Source organism: Salvelinus fontinalis, chromosome 1, assembly GCF_029448725.1.
Source record: "Salvelinus fontinalis isolate EN_2023a chromosome 1, ASM2944872v1, whole genome shotgun sequence".
In the NCBI taxonomy this organism is placed as follows: Eukaryota; Metazoa; Chordata; class Actinopteri; order Salmoniformes; family Salmonidae; genus Salvelinus; species Salvelinus fontinalis.
Genome location: NC_074665.1, coordinates 54,021,199 through 54,039,261, shown reverse-complemented (window position 1 = coordinate 54,039,261; position 18,063 = coordinate 54,021,199). Strand labels below are relative to the sequence as shown.

The 18,063-nt window shown below is 41.5% G+C and overlaps 1 protein-coding gene across 1 annotated transcript in view; it reads right to left on the bottom strand.

Moving 5' to 3' along the window:
• The window catches only part of LOC129857825 (wings apart-like protein homolog), a 28,714-nt gene extending 10,860 nt beyond the window's left edge, over positions 1-17,854 (bottom strand). The window contains exons 1-6 of the mRNA XM_055926443.1: positions 17,556-17,854; positions 11,821-12,215; positions 7,387-8,122; positions 6,791-7,083; positions 6,454-6,575; positions 4,016-4,111 (exon numbers count right to left, since the gene is read on the bottom strand). Of these exons, the coding sequence (XP_055782418.1) occupies positions 4,016-4,111; positions 6,454-6,575; positions 6,791-7,083; positions 7,387-8,122; positions 11,821-12,193 (1,620 nt within the window). The 5' untranslated portion in view covers positions 12,194-12,215; positions 17,556-17,854. The remainder of the gene's footprint in view (positions 1-4,015; positions 4,112-6,453; positions 6,576-6,790; positions 7,084-7,386; positions 8,123-11,820; positions 12,216-17,555) is intronic.
• Positions 17,855-18,063: the final 209 nt, after the last annotated feature.

Sequence of the window (18,063 nt, the reverse complement as noted above, 5' to 3'; positions counted from 1 at the left end):
GACTTCAAAATGAGATGCAAGGTTCTAATAAGTGCCATTGTGTAGAAATAGCAAAGAAAATACTGTTTGATGAGCTAAGTTAGCTAGCAAGGTATACCAGTTATCAAATAGGGTCTAGCTAGCTTTGCATGCATGGCCGTACCAGCGTTGTCAAAGAAGTTAGACCGTCTCTGGTGTCGTGTCAACATTACAACCAGGACGGACTGTCCAATGGGACGCTAAAACGCCGGCACAGACACAGCTCTCATGCAATGCAACAATCTTTTATTATCTGTAGTTAATAATAGTCAGTACACAAATTCACATAGCCATGAGCGAGCATGTCGTAAACTGTAAAGTAGCTAGCTAGATGTGTCATCTCCATTTGCTGTACATCTTGCCATCACATAAAAAAATGCATACAACAAAATGTCTCAATACACAGCATATTTAGTCCACAATCTCTCAGACATTTGACTCGTAGTTTTTGCACAGGAAAGAAGTGGACAGTTTTCAGGGGCCTACCAGAACACAACAAACAGTAAACAGCGTTGGGAGATAAAAATGGTGAGGGAGAAATCAACCATACGACCACTACAAAGTGCCATCGTATACCCACAGATCAAATTGATTTTAACAGTATAGACAGTATTGATAGAGTCCACTAGCTTACTGCACTGGTGTAAAATGTCACTATTGCATATGACTTGTATATATTAACATTTCTGGGAAATCTTTGGGGTACACCTATGAATCTGTTAGACATATATACATACATACTTCCTCTGTAAACTGATTTGACAACTGATTTGCATTTCTGGGGTGAGGTAGGGCTAACATAAGAAATGGCAATCCCGCAGAAATTGAAATAGACATACTTTGTGAAATCAAATGTCTTCTTACACGAAGATGGAGGAATGCAACCCAGCTCACAATAAACCATTCATGAAAAAAAATGATCTGAAGTACACCACTACCTGCTGAGTATAAAAAAAATGAAGATAATTATACCCCAAAATAGATTGAATGGGCATGTCATTTACACAGCCAACTAGCTAAATTGCCATACATGTTTAATGCTTTTCGACCTGTCCCCAAATGAATGTAATTGGTTCAGAGTTTGTTTTGATATTTTAACCTGCGTGTCGTGATCACGTTTGGTGTGGGGGGACAAAATACATGTATGCACGATGGCGCACGCGCGCAGCCAGTTTGTGTTCCGTGTCAGAAATATAAGATCTGGACATGGACTATGAGTCCCTCCCTATTTTGAAATGCCACTTAGCTGTCTAACACCTGTTTGTTTTGTTTTACTTTTGATTTATTGCTCGAGTTCCCACTCATTGCTCCTCTTTTTTCTGCTTCCCAGTCCCACACACCAAGCCCCACCCACTGTCACTCAAGCAGGCAGTTCCTCGTGCTCAAGATTCACTCTGTATGCGTTGAGCAAAATACGCATGCAGTCAAGATTATTTCAAATCAAGAACGACGCAGATTTTCACTTTGCTTATTCTGCAAAACGCTGTTTAGTTGATTTTAGCAAGCTGCAAATGTTGCCAAAAATTGTGATAGCTATTGATTAGTATTAGGGGCTAACTAACTAGCTGGCTCGCTAAATCCACTGAGAAACTTTTGCTCTAATACAGGCCAGTATCTGTGGGAGTATATCAGCATTGTTTGTGCAACAACTTGTTCTTAGAGAGGAAAAGGCAAAGAATATTCTAAAAATCAGTCTGAATGTACCTATTTAAATCTAAATTAGGTTCCCCTGGGAAACACTGACCAACACTTTGGTTCCTACTCTGTCACAACTATAGAATTAAAATACTAGAATGGACATGAACCTTCTTATGATAGTCTAAAGGTCATCCATTTGGTCAACCATGGTTTTCCAGTGCTGTGAGAAGTGTAAAATAATGCATTTTAAGAAAGTATCTGCACTGTATGTTTGTTAGCTAGCCAGACAGTTTAAGAGGAATGATTCCATTAATGTTTCAGATGAACTGCCAATGTGCCAACAATTCTATTACACAATTTGATACATCACACGCCTTACTATTATTTTCCTGTAGAAAAATAAAAAATCTGGATTATGCCTCTACTGCCATTCATTCCAATTAGACTGGTTCGGATTTCTCCCTGAACTTTAAGGTTTGACATAGTCCCTCTAGTAATTTAATAGACCAAAATCAGAATATTTTTGAACAAAGCGTTCTGGTAGTTTCGGGTTCCGCGCGTCAAAGCATAGGAAATCATATGCAGACCACCGTCGGACTAGCTCGATTATCTAATGCATAATGAATCTAGTCAGTTTTCTAGCATTTATACACAATCATCAACACTACGCTTGTTATCAAGTGTCCATTTCCAGATAGCTTGTTTGCTTCGTTCATGGAGGAAATGCTAGCTAGCTACATTGCGGCTGACCTGTAGGCTAGCCAGAGCCATGTTTTTGTATACATCATTAAAAAAAAAAAAAAAAACACATAGCCAGCCAGCTAGCTCTAATTCCAATGATGGATAGTTAAAATCGGTTCCAACTATGAAAATATTGACAATTATCTCACCGTATTTTAACTTATCCAATCTTCAGCCACTGGCACTTTGCAGCATCCATTACTCAAAAACAGTAGCTAGTTAATGTTAGCTAGCCCATCTGTAGCCCCCAACTATCTAGCTAGTTAGCTAGCCGAGTTCCAGTTATTGTCGTTATTTTTCAGCCATCTTGTTGGAACACCGAATGACCACAAGCTGCCTGCCAGTGGGTGCAGTAGCTAGCTAGTCTTGCCTTGCCATTGCATTGGCTACCTTGCCAGCACGCATGGATGAATGCAGATGTTAGTCATGTAAAGTTAGCAAGCAAGGACAACCCTCATTTTCAATTAATAATATGACTTGGTAGCTACATCAGCACACAAATATATCCTTACCCAGTGTCGATGATGGTTCCATAGCCTGCCATTCTCTGAGCTGGGGCTACAAGGTTATCAGGAAGTGTACTAGCTAGCTACTTGTCTGGCATAAGCCTAGCCTACATGTTGACCTGTAATCATTGCAATTTGACTGTTTTCCTCTGTTTGCCACCAGGTTTGGACTAGTTGCCTGCTTGCTTGCTAGTAACTGAATGTTATACACAGAAAATAACCTCTGTTTAAAATATTATTCCTTGACTGTAATATCCATCTATGAATGAGTGAAAAGGAAGGCTATCATTGTTTGTTTATTGAAAACAAACAGGTTTTGGACTTAGTCAACTAATGTGAGGCTGTGTGTCCCGAGTGGCGCAGTGGTCTAGGCACTGCATTGCAGTGCTTGAGGCGTCACAACAGACCCTGGTTCGATGTGATTGGAGTCCCACAGGGCGGTGCACAATTGACCCTCTGTCGTCTGGGTTAGAGTTTGGCCGAGGTAGGCAGTCATTGTAAAATAAGAATTTGTTTATTTAACTGACTTGCCTAGTTAAATAAAAGGTTCAATAAATTAAAAAAATCACCATCATCTGCTGGATAATTTCAAGATTACACCATGAAATAGCACTGCAACATTGCAATAACATAAACCATTGTCAAAGTCGATTTTGCCGGCTCCTTACCTACGTGATTACTGATTTGTAAATACAGAGCACAACCATACAGAGAACCATGCACAGAATGCAACTTTCTCCACGCGGAACTACATCTGTTGTGAGACATTGTGATCTCTATGGTTACAACCATCTCCTTCATTCGTTTTTTAATTTGTTGTAATGCCAAACAAAAACAGCATTCCATGTGCACACTTGTCCAACCACACAATTTGAATGACCATTCTATTTCAGCTAACCCAAGCTGTTTTGATATAAAATTGCAAGTAAAAATGTAATTACCTTCCAATATCGTGCAGCCCTAGTTCAATGCATTATTCTAGGACAACACATTGTTAGACAACGCATGGTTATCTTCGTGCTAGAGATAGCAAATTCAATAGAGAGAAAGAGAATGTGTGTGCGACCAGTGTGTTAGGCAGAGCCTTGCTAGTGTCCTAGAGTAGTTCTCACCGGAGCAGTGTGTGCGCGGGCCAGGGGTGGCAGGGGCATCTCTTCAGGCTCAGGCTGGTTCCAGTGGCGGGCATTGTACACAGCTTTAGCAGGGGACTGCACACAACAAAAACAACCACAGATCCAGGGTAAGTACAGTAGCAGTAGGAATGATGACAGAGGTTTCAGTAGCAGTGGATATGATTCAACATGAATGCCTAAAACCAAGACATACCTTGACCTGTGTCCACAGTTTTGGGAACAGTGAGTAATAGACACATCTGACGTGTTATTATTAGCATCATAATCACCCTACGAGCGAAATGGTGGAGACTGCTGAACGCAACTTCATATCGTCTACACTTATGACCCTGCATGGCTCGTTTCATCAACAAGTTGCTTTCAGAATCAGACTCCAGGACAATATGGTCAACTAGACCTAGGTCACTTCTTTTAACATTTACCAGAAACTAGACAACTTCCAAAATAAATACATAAATCCCCTACATTTCCATTCTGAGACATTTATTTTCATCCTATCTTATCATTCTAGCCTATCCAGGTCTGAGGCGGCTCACTTCGTCATTATCAAACCATTAGATCTGATAGTGGGGAGTTGGTGACGGAAGGAATACAAAATCAGAGATCATTTAGACCTAAAAGTATCTTAATTTCATAGGTACACCTTTCAGTATGTTCCAACATTGCATTCTAATGAAAAACCATACATTTTTTAAGTAGTCCAGAGCATGTGCTGAATATGAATGGCCAATATTGAGAGGATGTTATGATTATATAACCCATAAACCATGCTTCCATCCAACAATGTAAGTACATGTCAGAAACTCATGACAGGCCTGATGGAAACAGCAAATATCTGTAAACTTTCCAAATGTCGACAAAACAAAAAATACACTACACAGGGGTGGAAAATATTTTGTCTGTTAAATAGATAGTGACAAATGGCATTGGAAATGCTTTTTTGAGCAATTGTTGATAGAATAACATAGGGTCGGGACAATACCAGTATTGCGATACTCGTTAGTATCGTGGCAAGGAAACAAAACATGAAGCAGATTTAACTTTTTGGGAAAACAGCCCTAATGTTTGAAACAAACATCTGTGGTCATTCAGAGTCACATTTATTTATTTATTTCCCAACTATAGCACAATATTTTACATACAGCAGGTTTTTAGGGAACCAAATAGTTTGGTGTGCTTCGTGTTTCCATGGGAAAACTTAGTGTATGTAAACTTCTGACCCACTGGAATTGTGATACAGTGAATGATAAGTGAAATAATCTGTCTTTAAACAGTTGTTGAAAAAATGACTTGCGTGCACAAAGTAGATGTCCTAACCGACTTGCCAAAACTATAGTTTGTTAACAAGAAATTTGTGGAGTGGTTGAAAAACGAGTTTTAATGACTCCATCCTAAGTGTATGTAAACTCCCGACTTCAACTGTAGCCCATCTCTGCATTGCATCTGCGAGCTGTTGGCTAAAGCGCACTGCCAAGACCAGAGTGGACACATGTACTGTGTTTGTGTGTGTGTGTGTGTGTGTGTGTGTGTGTGTGTGTGTGCCAAAACCATTGACAAAGTTATAAATGGAATGGAAAGACGTAGAACTTCTATTTTTTAGCTATACAGTCTTAAAGGCCAGGATTCAAACAAACGCAGAGAAATGACCTTTGTGAACTGCGATTTACTTTTAAAGGAGATTGATGCTTGAGATGATATCCGTAGCATTTACAGTGAATCAGAGAAACAGCCTTTAAAAGTCTATAGCAGTGTGCAGGCCATTGATCTGAGTAGGTTTGAATCTCGGCCCAAGGGTAAAGGATCTTCAAATCAAAGTTTATTCGTCACAGGCACAGAATACAGCAGGTGTAAACAGTAGTGAGAAGCTTACTTGAAGCTCTTCCTTAACAGTGCCGAATAAACAGTTCCTGAATAACTCCGCTACTGTGGGGGATGCAGTTAATACTTATTACTGGAATTAAAATAAGCTAGTGGTCCTCTTTCAAAGCTTAAATCACTCGTTTTGATGGTCAGTCTAGACATGTGTGCTATGACAATAGTGTGACCTTGCGCTTGATTTGGTCAAATGCTTGAGTTGAGGCGAGAGGTTCTGGTGATGTTTCTGAAGATTCATGTAATTAGGCCTATCCCATTCATCTGCCTTGCAAAAAAAAGCAGTGTTCTATATCCAGAGACGCAAAGCAGAAGGAATCAATAACAATATCACAGCACAAAAACCCCTTTATTGGGAACGTTCTCCCACTGCTCATCCGTGACTGCTTGAAACATTATTGAACATGTACTCCCCTTAGTGACAGCAATTCTATCAGGGTTACATCATGAGCACCGCTACAAATACACTGTGAATCAAACTACTCTTTCCATACACACTCTCGATCTCACACACATTCAGAAAGCAGACTTCATAGGTCCCTCACCTTTTTGGGCCCACTGAAGATCTTCCTGCCAACCTCCACGGATTTATCCCCGTGTTTTCCTGAGCGACCCTTCTGCCCTTCAGACCCACCAGGGATCGAGTCATCAGAAAACTCCAGAATATCTGAGGGGGGGGGGGAAACAGCACAATAAGGTGGAATCAACATGTTGGAAATACATGTACAATAGAAATCCTGTTACATGTTGTAGGAAAACTGACTAAGTAACGCATCCTATTTTGACTGTATATGATATAGCTTATCAAATCACCTGTGTTTTTCATAGAGCTAACCTCTTTATTGCCTTTAGACAAACACAAACATCAACAGTATATGTCACCTGTACTGCTGCTGCTGTCCTGAGAGTCGCTGGGCTGGGGGCTGTCCACAATAGCTGCCATTGCAGCTGCTGCAGCCTTCTTGGCCTTCCTCTTCTCTTTGGCCTGAGAGCCCTCCTCTTCATCACTGTCGCTCTCACTGGGGTCGTCAAAGCCAAAGTACTTGATCTTGTAGCTGCTGCTTCCGCCGGCCGTGTGGTCCGCTCCCTCCTCCCCCTCCTGGTCACCTTTGTCCTCGAAGCCAAAGAACTCCAGCTTGGTCTCCTTCTTGGTCTTACTCTGGGTGGTTCGGGACCTGACGGTTACAAGAGGAGAATCGGTTCATTTCAAAATCAGCAGCTGAGTGTCTTCTTAAACAGAAGAGGTGCTTAAATCGAGAAAACAGATTCACCTAGGTTTAGGTGTAGTGGAAACATTTGGTAAACCACATATGAGGGTGAGCTGAGTGGGTATAAGAAGGGACGTTATGCGCTTACCTGTAAATATACAGTTGTACAATATTAAGCAGTATCAAGCATGTCATGAAGGACCAGTGGGAGGCAACTCAGGCATGAGTCTTGAGTATACTGTCTGGGCCACAGCCAGTGGAGTCGTTTACCTGGTGGGTTTGGCTGGAGGCATGTCTGCCTTCTTCCTCAGCCGTCCCGCCTCCCCCAGGTCAGCGGGGGGTGCGCTGGTGATGAGCTCGTCCATGCTGCGCTCTATGGAGTCCTGGATGGTGACGTTACACACCGACAGGCAGGATGGGTGCAGCACCGTATAGTCCCGTACCCGACCCCTGCCAGCAGGTTTAGTCGCCGGTTTGGCCACTGTTGTGATAGCGGTTGCGGTGGCACTAATGCTGGCAGTGGACACACTTTTGTGAATCAGTGCAGCCGGACTGCTGGCGGCTACGGGCAGTTTGTTGTCGCTAGTAGCAGAAGCATCTGGAACATCGGAGGCCTTGTTTGGCTTGGGCCGGATGTATTTCCTAGTATTGGACGGCCTGAGGAGGAACGGGGAGGGAGGGATGTTGTCAACAACCAGCTCGGCCGGAGACTCGTGTTCAGCACTTTTCATCCCACCTGAGGAGAGCCCATCCTTGGAAGATGAGGACTGGGAGTCCCCACTAAACCCTGGTGCCTCAGCTGAGTCTTTTTCCTGGAGAGGATCCATGCTAGGGGAGGAGGTAGACAACTCCTGGGTTCCTATTAGGCTCCATTCCACATAGGGGTCCTTGGGCACAGTCTTTGAAACAGAGGACTGAGCAATAGACTTCTGGTTACTCTGTGATGTATTTCTGAACAAGGACTGGCTACTCTTTTCTGCACCCTCATTGAACAATGTTTGCTTGCCTGTGAGCACAAAAGAGACAAAAATAGCATGTTAACAAAAAGGAAGCATTATAAGACAAGCATTATATTATAAATTACTGTTTCAGATGTTGTTCGGTTTGTGTCATTTCTAATCAGTAATCTAATTCTAAATGAAAGGGGTACAGGCCTATTGAGACGATGGCGTCGCAGTAAAGCCTGATTTATCTTTAGTGAGCCGTCAGGGACAGATAGAGACGAGATAAGCTGACACAGAAGCTGGCAGCAGAGACTAAAAGCCCATAAGGGAGCCCATCACTTTATCTTCTCCAGAAACATCCACACACTACAGCTATCATCACCATTTTCACAGACACACAGTTTTCCTTCCATAATAAAAGAAAATGCAATAAATAACGTGAAATACAAGAGACAGGCAGGTGTTCTTTAGCTACTATATATATATATACACACACACAACTATTTTACAAGCACCTGTGGAAACAAGACCAGGTTTCCATCCAACCTTTAAATTAAAGTATAGTACATGTCGGATAATTATGTTTTCTTCACAACAGGCCTGATGGAAACACCAAATTTGTCAGTAAACTGATCATTGCTAGACATCCATGTTCAGGTCTTACCCTACAAGTCAAAACTAACTCGTTCACTGTCTTCTTGGTGAGCATCTCCGGTATAGATTTGGCCATGTTTTAGAAGGTTATTGTCCTGAAAGTTGAATTAATCTCCCAGTGTCTGGTGGAAAACAGACTAAACCCAAGATTTCCTCTAGGATTTTGCCTGTGCTTAGCTCCTTATGTTTCTTTTTTATCCTGAAAAACTCCCCGGTCCTTAATGATTACAAGCATACCCATAACATGTTGCAGCCACCACTACGCTTGAAAATATTGAGAGTGGTACTCAGGGACAGAGTACCACTCAGTAATGTGTTGTATTTGCCCCAAACATAACACTTTGTATTCAGGACAAAAAGTGAACTGCTTTGACACGTTTTTTGGCAGTATTATTTAAATGTCTTGTTGCAAACAGAATGCATGTTATGGAATATTTTTATTCTGTACAGGCTTCCTTTTCACTCATTCAATTAGATTAGTATTGTGGAGCAACTGCAATGTTGTTAATTCATCCTGTTTTCTACCACAGCAATTCAACTGTAACTGTTTAAGTCACCATTGGCATCATGGTGAAATCCCTGAGTTACGAAATACACCTGTATCTTTGTAGTGACCGCAGGTATTGATACACCATTCAAAGTGTAATTAATAACTTCATCATGCGCAGGGATATTCAATGTCTTTTACATTTTTTACCCATCTACCAATAGGTGCCCTTCTTTCCGGGGCATTGGAAAACCTCCCTGGTCTTTGTGGTTGAATCTGTTTGAAATTCACTATTCGACCGATAATTGTGTGTGGGGTACAGAGATGAGGTAGTCATTCAAAAATCATGTTAAACACCATTATTGCACACAGAGTGAGTCCATGCAACGTGTGAGACTTATTAAGCAAATGTTTACTCTAACTTATTTAGGCTTGCCATAACAAAGGGGTTGAATACTTAGACTCAAAACATTTCAGCATACATTTTTTTATGAATTTGTAAACATTTCTAAAAACATAATTCCACCTTGACATTATGGGGTATTGTGTGTAGTCCAGTGACACAAAATGTAATTATTTCAATCAATTATAAATTCAGGCTGTAACAACAAAAATATGGAAAAAGTCTGAAGGCACTGTATGTTGTGTTGTCCTCCAACTACGACTCGGGAAAAAGCATGCAGTTTATTAGGCTACAGGTGAAATAAGTTATGATGAACTTCACAGGGTGGTGAACGTGCACGGTGATGAGCTTGATTATCCTTTCCAATAAATAGCAAGGGACTAATTCTGGTGACATGACGATCGATGCAGTTTGACAAATAATAATCTCATCATGTCGGCTATACTCACACAGTATCGGTGAGCTGTTGGCTAGAGCACACGTGCCAGGACCGGAGTGGGCACATTCACTATATACACAGGGCTCTAAATTAATCTCTTTGGTAGCACTGGTGCTCCCAAATTAAACATTTTAGGAGCAGGAGAACTTGAAACTCAGGCGCACCAGAAAATATGATTTTCTTTTATTGATTAAGATACAGCCTGCACCGAGTATACAAAACATGAAGGACACCTGCTCTTTCCATGACAGACTGACCAGGTGAAATCTATGATCCCCTAAATCCACTTCAAATCAGTGTAGATGAAGGGGAGGAGACCGGTTCAAAGATTTTGAAGCCTTGAGACAAGTGTGTGTGTGCGCCATTCAGGGGGTGAATGGGTAAAACTAAATATTTAAGTGCCCTTGAGCGATGTATGGTAGTAGGTGCCAGGCGCACTGGTTTGTGTCAAGAACTGCCACGATGCTGGGTTTTTCATGCTCAACAGTTTCCTCTGTGTATCATGAATGGTCCACCATCCAAAGGACATCCAGACAATTTGACCACTGTGTGAAGCATTGGATTCAACATTGGCCAGCATCGCTGTGGAATGCCTTTGACACCTTGCAGAGTCCATGCCCCGACAAATTGAGGCTGTTCTGAGGTGGGGACAACTCAATATTAGGTAGGTGTTTCTAATGTTTGGTAAACTCAGTATTTATTGGGACTATATGAATTCTAGCTACTTCTGAAGCACATGTGCCCTAGAAACTAATATGTAACACTGTAAAAGACATTTGTTTATTATAAAATCTAAAATGTTGATACGAATACATGTCATTGAAATTACAAAGTCACTTGTGGAAAATTTGGTGTCCACATTGTGTAATTTAAAAATAAAAAAAATACATTTAAAAAAGCAACATTTTCCTATTGCGATGCATTACATTTAAAATTGTACAGTCTCTTTAAAAACGTCAGGTTTGTGGTGACGACATGCAAGAGATCTGTCATTCATTCATTGCTATGATCATTGATCTCCTGAAGAAGCTAATCTTTCTATTTTCTTTATGTGCCCCCAAATGTTTGGATATACTGGTAAGGTTGCCAGCTAGCTAGCCAATGAGGTAACGTGATCAAAGTGTAAACAAACAGTTAACGACACACAAGTCGTTTTAGAACAGCCCACGACATGGTTAAGATTTTTTTAAAGCAAGCAATTTTCACTCTAGTAATGGTGCAAACATGACGCTATTAAATAAGCACTTACTTTTTTTTCTAGAAACAACAGTACAGCGAAGCCTTATCAGTACTGGGAGATATTTTTCCTAGTCGCACAGTGCTCCCAAAATAAAACTCCTGATCGCACAGCAAAATGTTTTGTTGCATAATCAACCAAATTGGTCGCACTTTAGAGCCCTGTATATAAAGCAAAAATGTTTTGTAACAAAACCCCTCAGTATAGTTTAAAAAGCGATGGAAACCCATTTAACTTGGATTTTATATATTTGGTACATGGGAATTTAACCGCAAGTTATTTTTATGTGCACTACGGCATCAAGCACAGCCTTTTATCCACAACAAGTCAATTTGATGGAAACATCTCTGGAAAAGCCACATATTGTTTTTATTCAGATTTCAGAATGTTCTCAGGAAACTCTGTTGCTAATTGGATGGAAATCTAGCTAGTGACAAAGTGCACATCTCATTCTAAACTTCCGAGAGCATCCTCTCTAATGAAAACATATCCAACATGTTTATGGCCAACAGTCAGAGTTATCTGCCATCCAGTTCTTACCTGTAGATGTGCTGTTGGAGTTCCTACTGGTATCCACTGGTACTGTGGCTGTGACTGTAGCAGAAGGCAGTTTACTGGCCTCACCCTCAGCCGGTTTAGACTGGAGCACACTGAGGGAGGTGACAGGCTTGGACTCATCGTCGCTGTCAAAACCAAAAGGATCTTCTGAGCTGTCATCATCCTCAATCCGGGGCCTCTTGAGTAACTCGACTACTTCAGGCTTCAGAGTGGGCCGCTTAGAGCCCAGTTGGGCCTTGTAAGTGGTCTCTCCCCATTTGGTGCTCAGTGTGGCCTTGTTGGAGAAGACCTCTTCAAATTTGGAGTTTGCCTCCCCTCCCTTACGGCTGTAGGTTTTACCAAATCTGGATGTCATGGTGATGTATGTTACATATTCTCTGTAACACCAGAAAACAATATTAGTTTATCAATATTTATCTCACACAAAGCTGGTGGAGGGTGTGTAGGCCTACAGGCAAAATAGGTGATATGTTTTTCCCTATTTGTGATCAGACAATTAGCATACCTACAGATAGTTAATAAACTGGAGGGGGTCACATACTGCATTTAGCTAGCCAACAGATCCGACCCGCTTGCATACAACTGCACTAGGGTCGTAAGCGCCTTCCAGTGTAGATTAAGGCACAGCAGAGCCGATGAGAAATGCTAAATAGTCTACCTACCTACAACTGGTAAAAAGCTATCATGCGTGTGCTGCTCTGTCTCCTCTCACTCACCTGACTCAGCTGCCCTGCTCTCTCAACACACACACACACCCTCTGCCCCCCCCCCCCCCCTCCCCACCACTCATGCAACAGCCTGCTTCACTGCCTGAGTCAGCAACAGCAGGTAACAGTAAAATACGAAACAAATATTAATAATGAGAAAGGCACATTATCCTTACTGTTAACCCAAGAAGATGGAACGACTGCTAGTTTTTCCCGGAAACTGACGTTTTAGTCCTCATGCTAGCTAGCAGTATACACAGCAGCCATTACGAAATGGCACGTTGAGTTGAACAACAAAGGAGCTGGTTGGCTGACACTGCCATTCCAAAATGGCTGCTGTGACTTCCGATACCTAGCACGAGGACGAAAAGGACAATTTTTCAGGTCACGTGAGTGACAGGAGACAGAGCAGCAAGCGTGCACATCGTGACAGCTTTTTACCAGTTGTAGGTAGGTAGGCTAATTAGCTTGTCATTAGAGACGCACATGTCCAATGGTCAGTGCTAGCCGGGATCCTTGGGACGCCTCTACCCTAAACTAGAGGTCGACTGATTAAATCGGAATGGACGATTAATTAGGGCCGATTTCAAGTTTTCATAACAATCGGTAATCGGCATTTTTGGACACCGATCGTGGCCGACTTTTTTTTTTTTTTTTTACCTTTTATTTAACTAGGCAAGTCAGTTAAGAACATTAAGAACACATTCTTATTTTCAATGACGGCCTAGGAACGGTGGGTTAACTGCCTTGTTCAGGGGCAGAACGACAGATTTTTACCTTGTCAGCTCTGGGATTCGATCTTGCAACCTTCCGGTTACTAGTCCAACGCTCTAACCACCTGCCTTACATTGCACTCCACGTGAAGCCTGCGTGGCAGGCTGACTACCTGTTACGTGAGTGCAGCAAGAAGCCAAGGTAAGTTGCTAGCTAGCATTAAACTTATCTTATAAAAAAACAATCTTAATATAATCACTAGTTAACTACACATGGTTGATGATATTACTAGTTTATCTAGCGTGTCCTGAGTTGCATTTAATCGATGCGGTGCCTGTTAATTTCTCATCTAATCACAGCCTACTTCGCCAAACGGGTGATGATTTAACAAGCACATTCGTGAAAAAAGCACTGTCGTTGAACCAATGTGTACCTAACCATAAACATCAATGCCTTTCTTTAAAATCAATACACAAGTATATATTTTTAAACCTGCATATTTAGTTAATATTGCCTGCTAACATGAATTTCTTTTAACTAGGGAAATTGTGTCACTTCTCTTGCGTTCCGTGCAAGCAGCAGTTTGGGTCGCCTGACTCGTTGCGAACTGTGTTAAGACCATTTATTCCTAACAAAGACCGTAATTAATTTTCCAGAATTGTACATAATTATGACATAACATTGAAGGTTGTACAATGTAACAGCAATATTTAGACTTAGGGATGCCACCCACTAGATAAAATATGGAACGGTTCCGTATTTCACTGAGAGAATAAATGTTTTGTTTTCGAAATGATAGTTTCCGGATTTGACCATATTAATGACCTAAGGCTCGTATTTCTGTGTGTTATTATGTTATAATTTTGATTTTGATTTGATAGAGCAGTCTGACTGAGCGGTGGTAGGCAGCAGCAGGCTCGTAAGCATTCATTCAAACAGTACTTTCCTGTGTTTGCCAGCAGCTCTTCACTGTGCTTCAAGTATTGAGCTGTTTATGACTTCAAGCCTATCAACTCCCGAGATTAGGCTGGTGTAACCGATGTGAAATGGCTAGCTAGTTAGCGCGGTGACGTCACTCGCTCTGAGACCTTGAAGTAGTTGTTCCCCTTGCTCTGCTAGGGCCGCGGCTTTTGTGGAGCGATGGGTAACGATGCTTCGAGGGTGGCTGTTGTTGATGTGTTCCTGGTTCGAGCCCAGGTAGGGGCGAGGAGAGGGACGGAAGCTATACTGTTACACTGGCAATACTAAAGTGCCTATAATAGTCTTATAATAACTACAACCTAAAACTTCTTACCTGGGAATATTGAAGACTCATGTTAAAAGGAACCACCAGCTTTCATATGTTCTCATGTTTTGAGCAAGGAACTTAAACGTTAGCTTTCTTACATGGCACATATTGCACTTTTACTTTCTTCTCCAACACTTTGTTTTTGCATTATTTAAACCAAATTGAACATGTTTCATTACTTATTTGAGGCTAAACTGATTTTATTGATGTATTATATTAAGTTAAAATAAAAGTGTTCATTCAGTATTGTTGTAATTGTCATTATTACAAATAAATAAAATTGGCTAATTAATTGGTATTGGCTTTTTTTGATCCTCCAATAAATCGATATCGGCGGTGAAAAATCATAATCGGTCAACCTCTACCCTAACCTCTACCTTAACCATTTTAAAATGTCAACTTAAAATGGTATCGGGACATGCCAAGGATCATGGATAGCAGGGACCTATTTCCAACCCTTGTTCCATAAAACATAACGTCCTAGAACGGATGCACACCAAGAAAGAAAGGCGACAAAGCACTGGAAAATGACTTAGGCGCACTAGAGCGCATTAGATAAATTTGTTCAGAAGTGGTTTGAACTGCATTCTAATGTCAACTTTGCTTATGAAAAACTGTGTCAAGCGAAGGGTTTTATGGAAGTTATGGAACTCCCTCACGTGCTTCTCTTATTGGGGGTTAAAATCCACAATGAAACTGACATTAACATTTGGACAATGATACATTTGCATCTGTTGGCGATCAAGTAGCCTATTAATTTTTCTATGCCATCGTAGGCTACTGTAGTCTACCATTTGATACAATAAATATGTTGAAATGACGATTATCACCGGAGTCATTGTAAATCAATGTGTGCCACTTGTGTAGCCTACCTGGGGCTGCCAAACTGATTTAATAAATAGCCTATAACTTCAGTTTATTGTAGCCTTGTGTTATCATGCAATTATGAATTGCCATGTTTAGTTAATTAAATTGGAAGTTATCAATTGTGACCATGGTCACAGCTAGAGGTCGACCGATTAATCGGAATGGGCTATTAAATCGGGCCGATTTCAAGTTTTCATAACAATCGGAAATCTGTATTTTTGGGCGCCGATTTGCCAATTTTTTTACACAACATATTTGTTGTGCTAGCGGGAGGCGGGGGCAACCAGTAGACAGTGTCCTTCGCCCCTGCCTGTCAGGCACAATGTTCTCCAGTACACAGTAGGCGGGAGGCAGGGGTGACACAGTGTGGTAGCTAACTAGCACACGGTGTTGCCCTAGCATCCCCCCCGCTGTGCTAGCGGGAGTTACCTGTAGACAGTGTCCTTCGCCCATGCCTGTCAGGCAGCGTTTTTACATAGTTCTGTTAACGACGGTGAGGGCAGGTTTTCGGCAGGCGGAAGCAAAGGACACTGTCTGCCGATGTCGCTCCCGCTAGCTAACAAGGAGGACTCCAGGAGGCAGGGGCAGAAAAAAAAGTCTGATTATACTTTTATTTCCCTTTTGAACCACATTCAAAAGTGTCACAAGCATGAGGATGTCATGCTCGAGGCGAGGGGTGGTTCATGCAGGAACCAATGGGGTGCACCCCAAATTGCACACTATTGGGTCCTTGGGATATACATTTGTGCTAGACCTGGCAACCCTGCTCTACAGTGTCTTTAATCTACACACTCACTTAAGCGTCATGTCCACCAGACTCGTCAAATTCTTTGCATTCTGGCGGAAGTCATTCGGTGTCAATGAAGCAGTCCGCAAAGCTACGTTTGGAATGCCACATTAGGCTACGGTGCGTTCTGTGTAGTGCATGTGTTCAATATTTTTAACTCATGCGCTGCATTTCCATGCGGTGGTACAAACAGACGTTCATAAAAGTTCCATGGCCGGGATGGAACCACACAGAGGCCAAATGATGATGACTATTGTGTAGTTAGAGAGGAGAAGGCTGAATGACTGGAAATTTGTCTCTGGTAAGAATGACAGAATTCAACATTACTACACTTGGGTATTGTGCCCTGTTGGCTAGTTATCACAAAACCAGCCAGCAGAATGGCGTGCAAAATGAATATACACAGAGCTGTTCTGTGTGTAATTTTGCATGCCATCATGCAGGCCAAGCTAGTGATTTGAAAAAGATCAGTACTCTCTTTGGAAACAACCAGTTTAATTTATTGATGTTGCTAGAGATGAGTGACAGAAGACTAGAAACAAACTAGATGTATTGTTGTAAATGTGCCCTTATGCACGCCGTCTGTGTGTAGCTCTGCCAGCCTAGAAACCAGTAGGTCGATAGGAAAATAACTTCATCCATTGTAATTATTAGCTATGGTCGAAAATGATCTTTTACATGCTGCAAACCGTTCTGCATCAAGTACGGAAAACACGGTCTAGACATCCAGCAAAAACAACATAAGGCAGAATGCATGTGCATCTTGTGGACATTATGGCATTAGTCTGTTCGACCCTAATGCAGCTGTAAGCAAACGGGTCGGATCTGCTGGCTACATACTTAACGGTAACGGCGTCAGTTAGCTAACGTTAGCCTTTTAACACTATATATTTAGCATTTACCACTAACAGTTATAGCTATTTAGCTAGTTCTAAATGTAACTGAGTAATAACGTCGTTATTTTCCTCATTGATATAGCATAGCCAGCTAACTGGCTAGTTAGCTAACTACACAACTTTGACTGAGTTAGTAATTGCAAACCATGGCACGACTGACTGGTAGATTGGGCCAATACAAGGATAAGCCAGGCAGTTGTGAAGAAGAGCGGCAGAACAGCCATTAGCAAGATGGTTTAGAAACGCTGTCATTAGTTAGTTAACGTTAGTTAGCCATGTTTACATTTTAGCCTAGTTAGCTACATTTTCTAACGTTAGCTAGCCAGTAAATGCAGCCTTGAATACGATTGGTTATTTTCCGTAACAAAACGTGTGGAAATGTATTTCTCAAAATTAGCAATGATACACATTAAAACAAGACATGGTCCGAACAGCGCTAACACCGGAAAAACACTCACCTCTCTCAACTCAGACAGTGGGACCGCTTCTTCTGCACCCGGCTAGGCCTCTTCTTAGACTTCGGCGTAATCACACAAAACAAGCGTTAACTCCGTGCAAAGATAGCCACAGTTTACAAACACAATACAGAATGTACCAATGGAAAAACTGCGCTTATAACGGTACATAGATGACCGGCATTGTTTTCAAATATTTCCAGATTCTGGACTTTATTTATTTTGTAGTGCCAATGACTCCCATTCTTCTGCTTCTTCTTCGTGTGGTTTTCCAGCAGACTAGACGCTTTCTTCTTCGATGATGTTTCACTGCGGTTGGCATCCAATAAATGTTGCATTACAGCCACCTATTAGACTGGAGTACAACTCCCTTATACTTTGCTTGAATAAAGAAATATCCTACCATCAAACACTACACTCACAAAAAATGAATAATAATACAAAATAACACCACCCTACTCCACTATTTAAATCTATTTAGTACTACTTCAGGCCAACAGCCTGAAAGGAT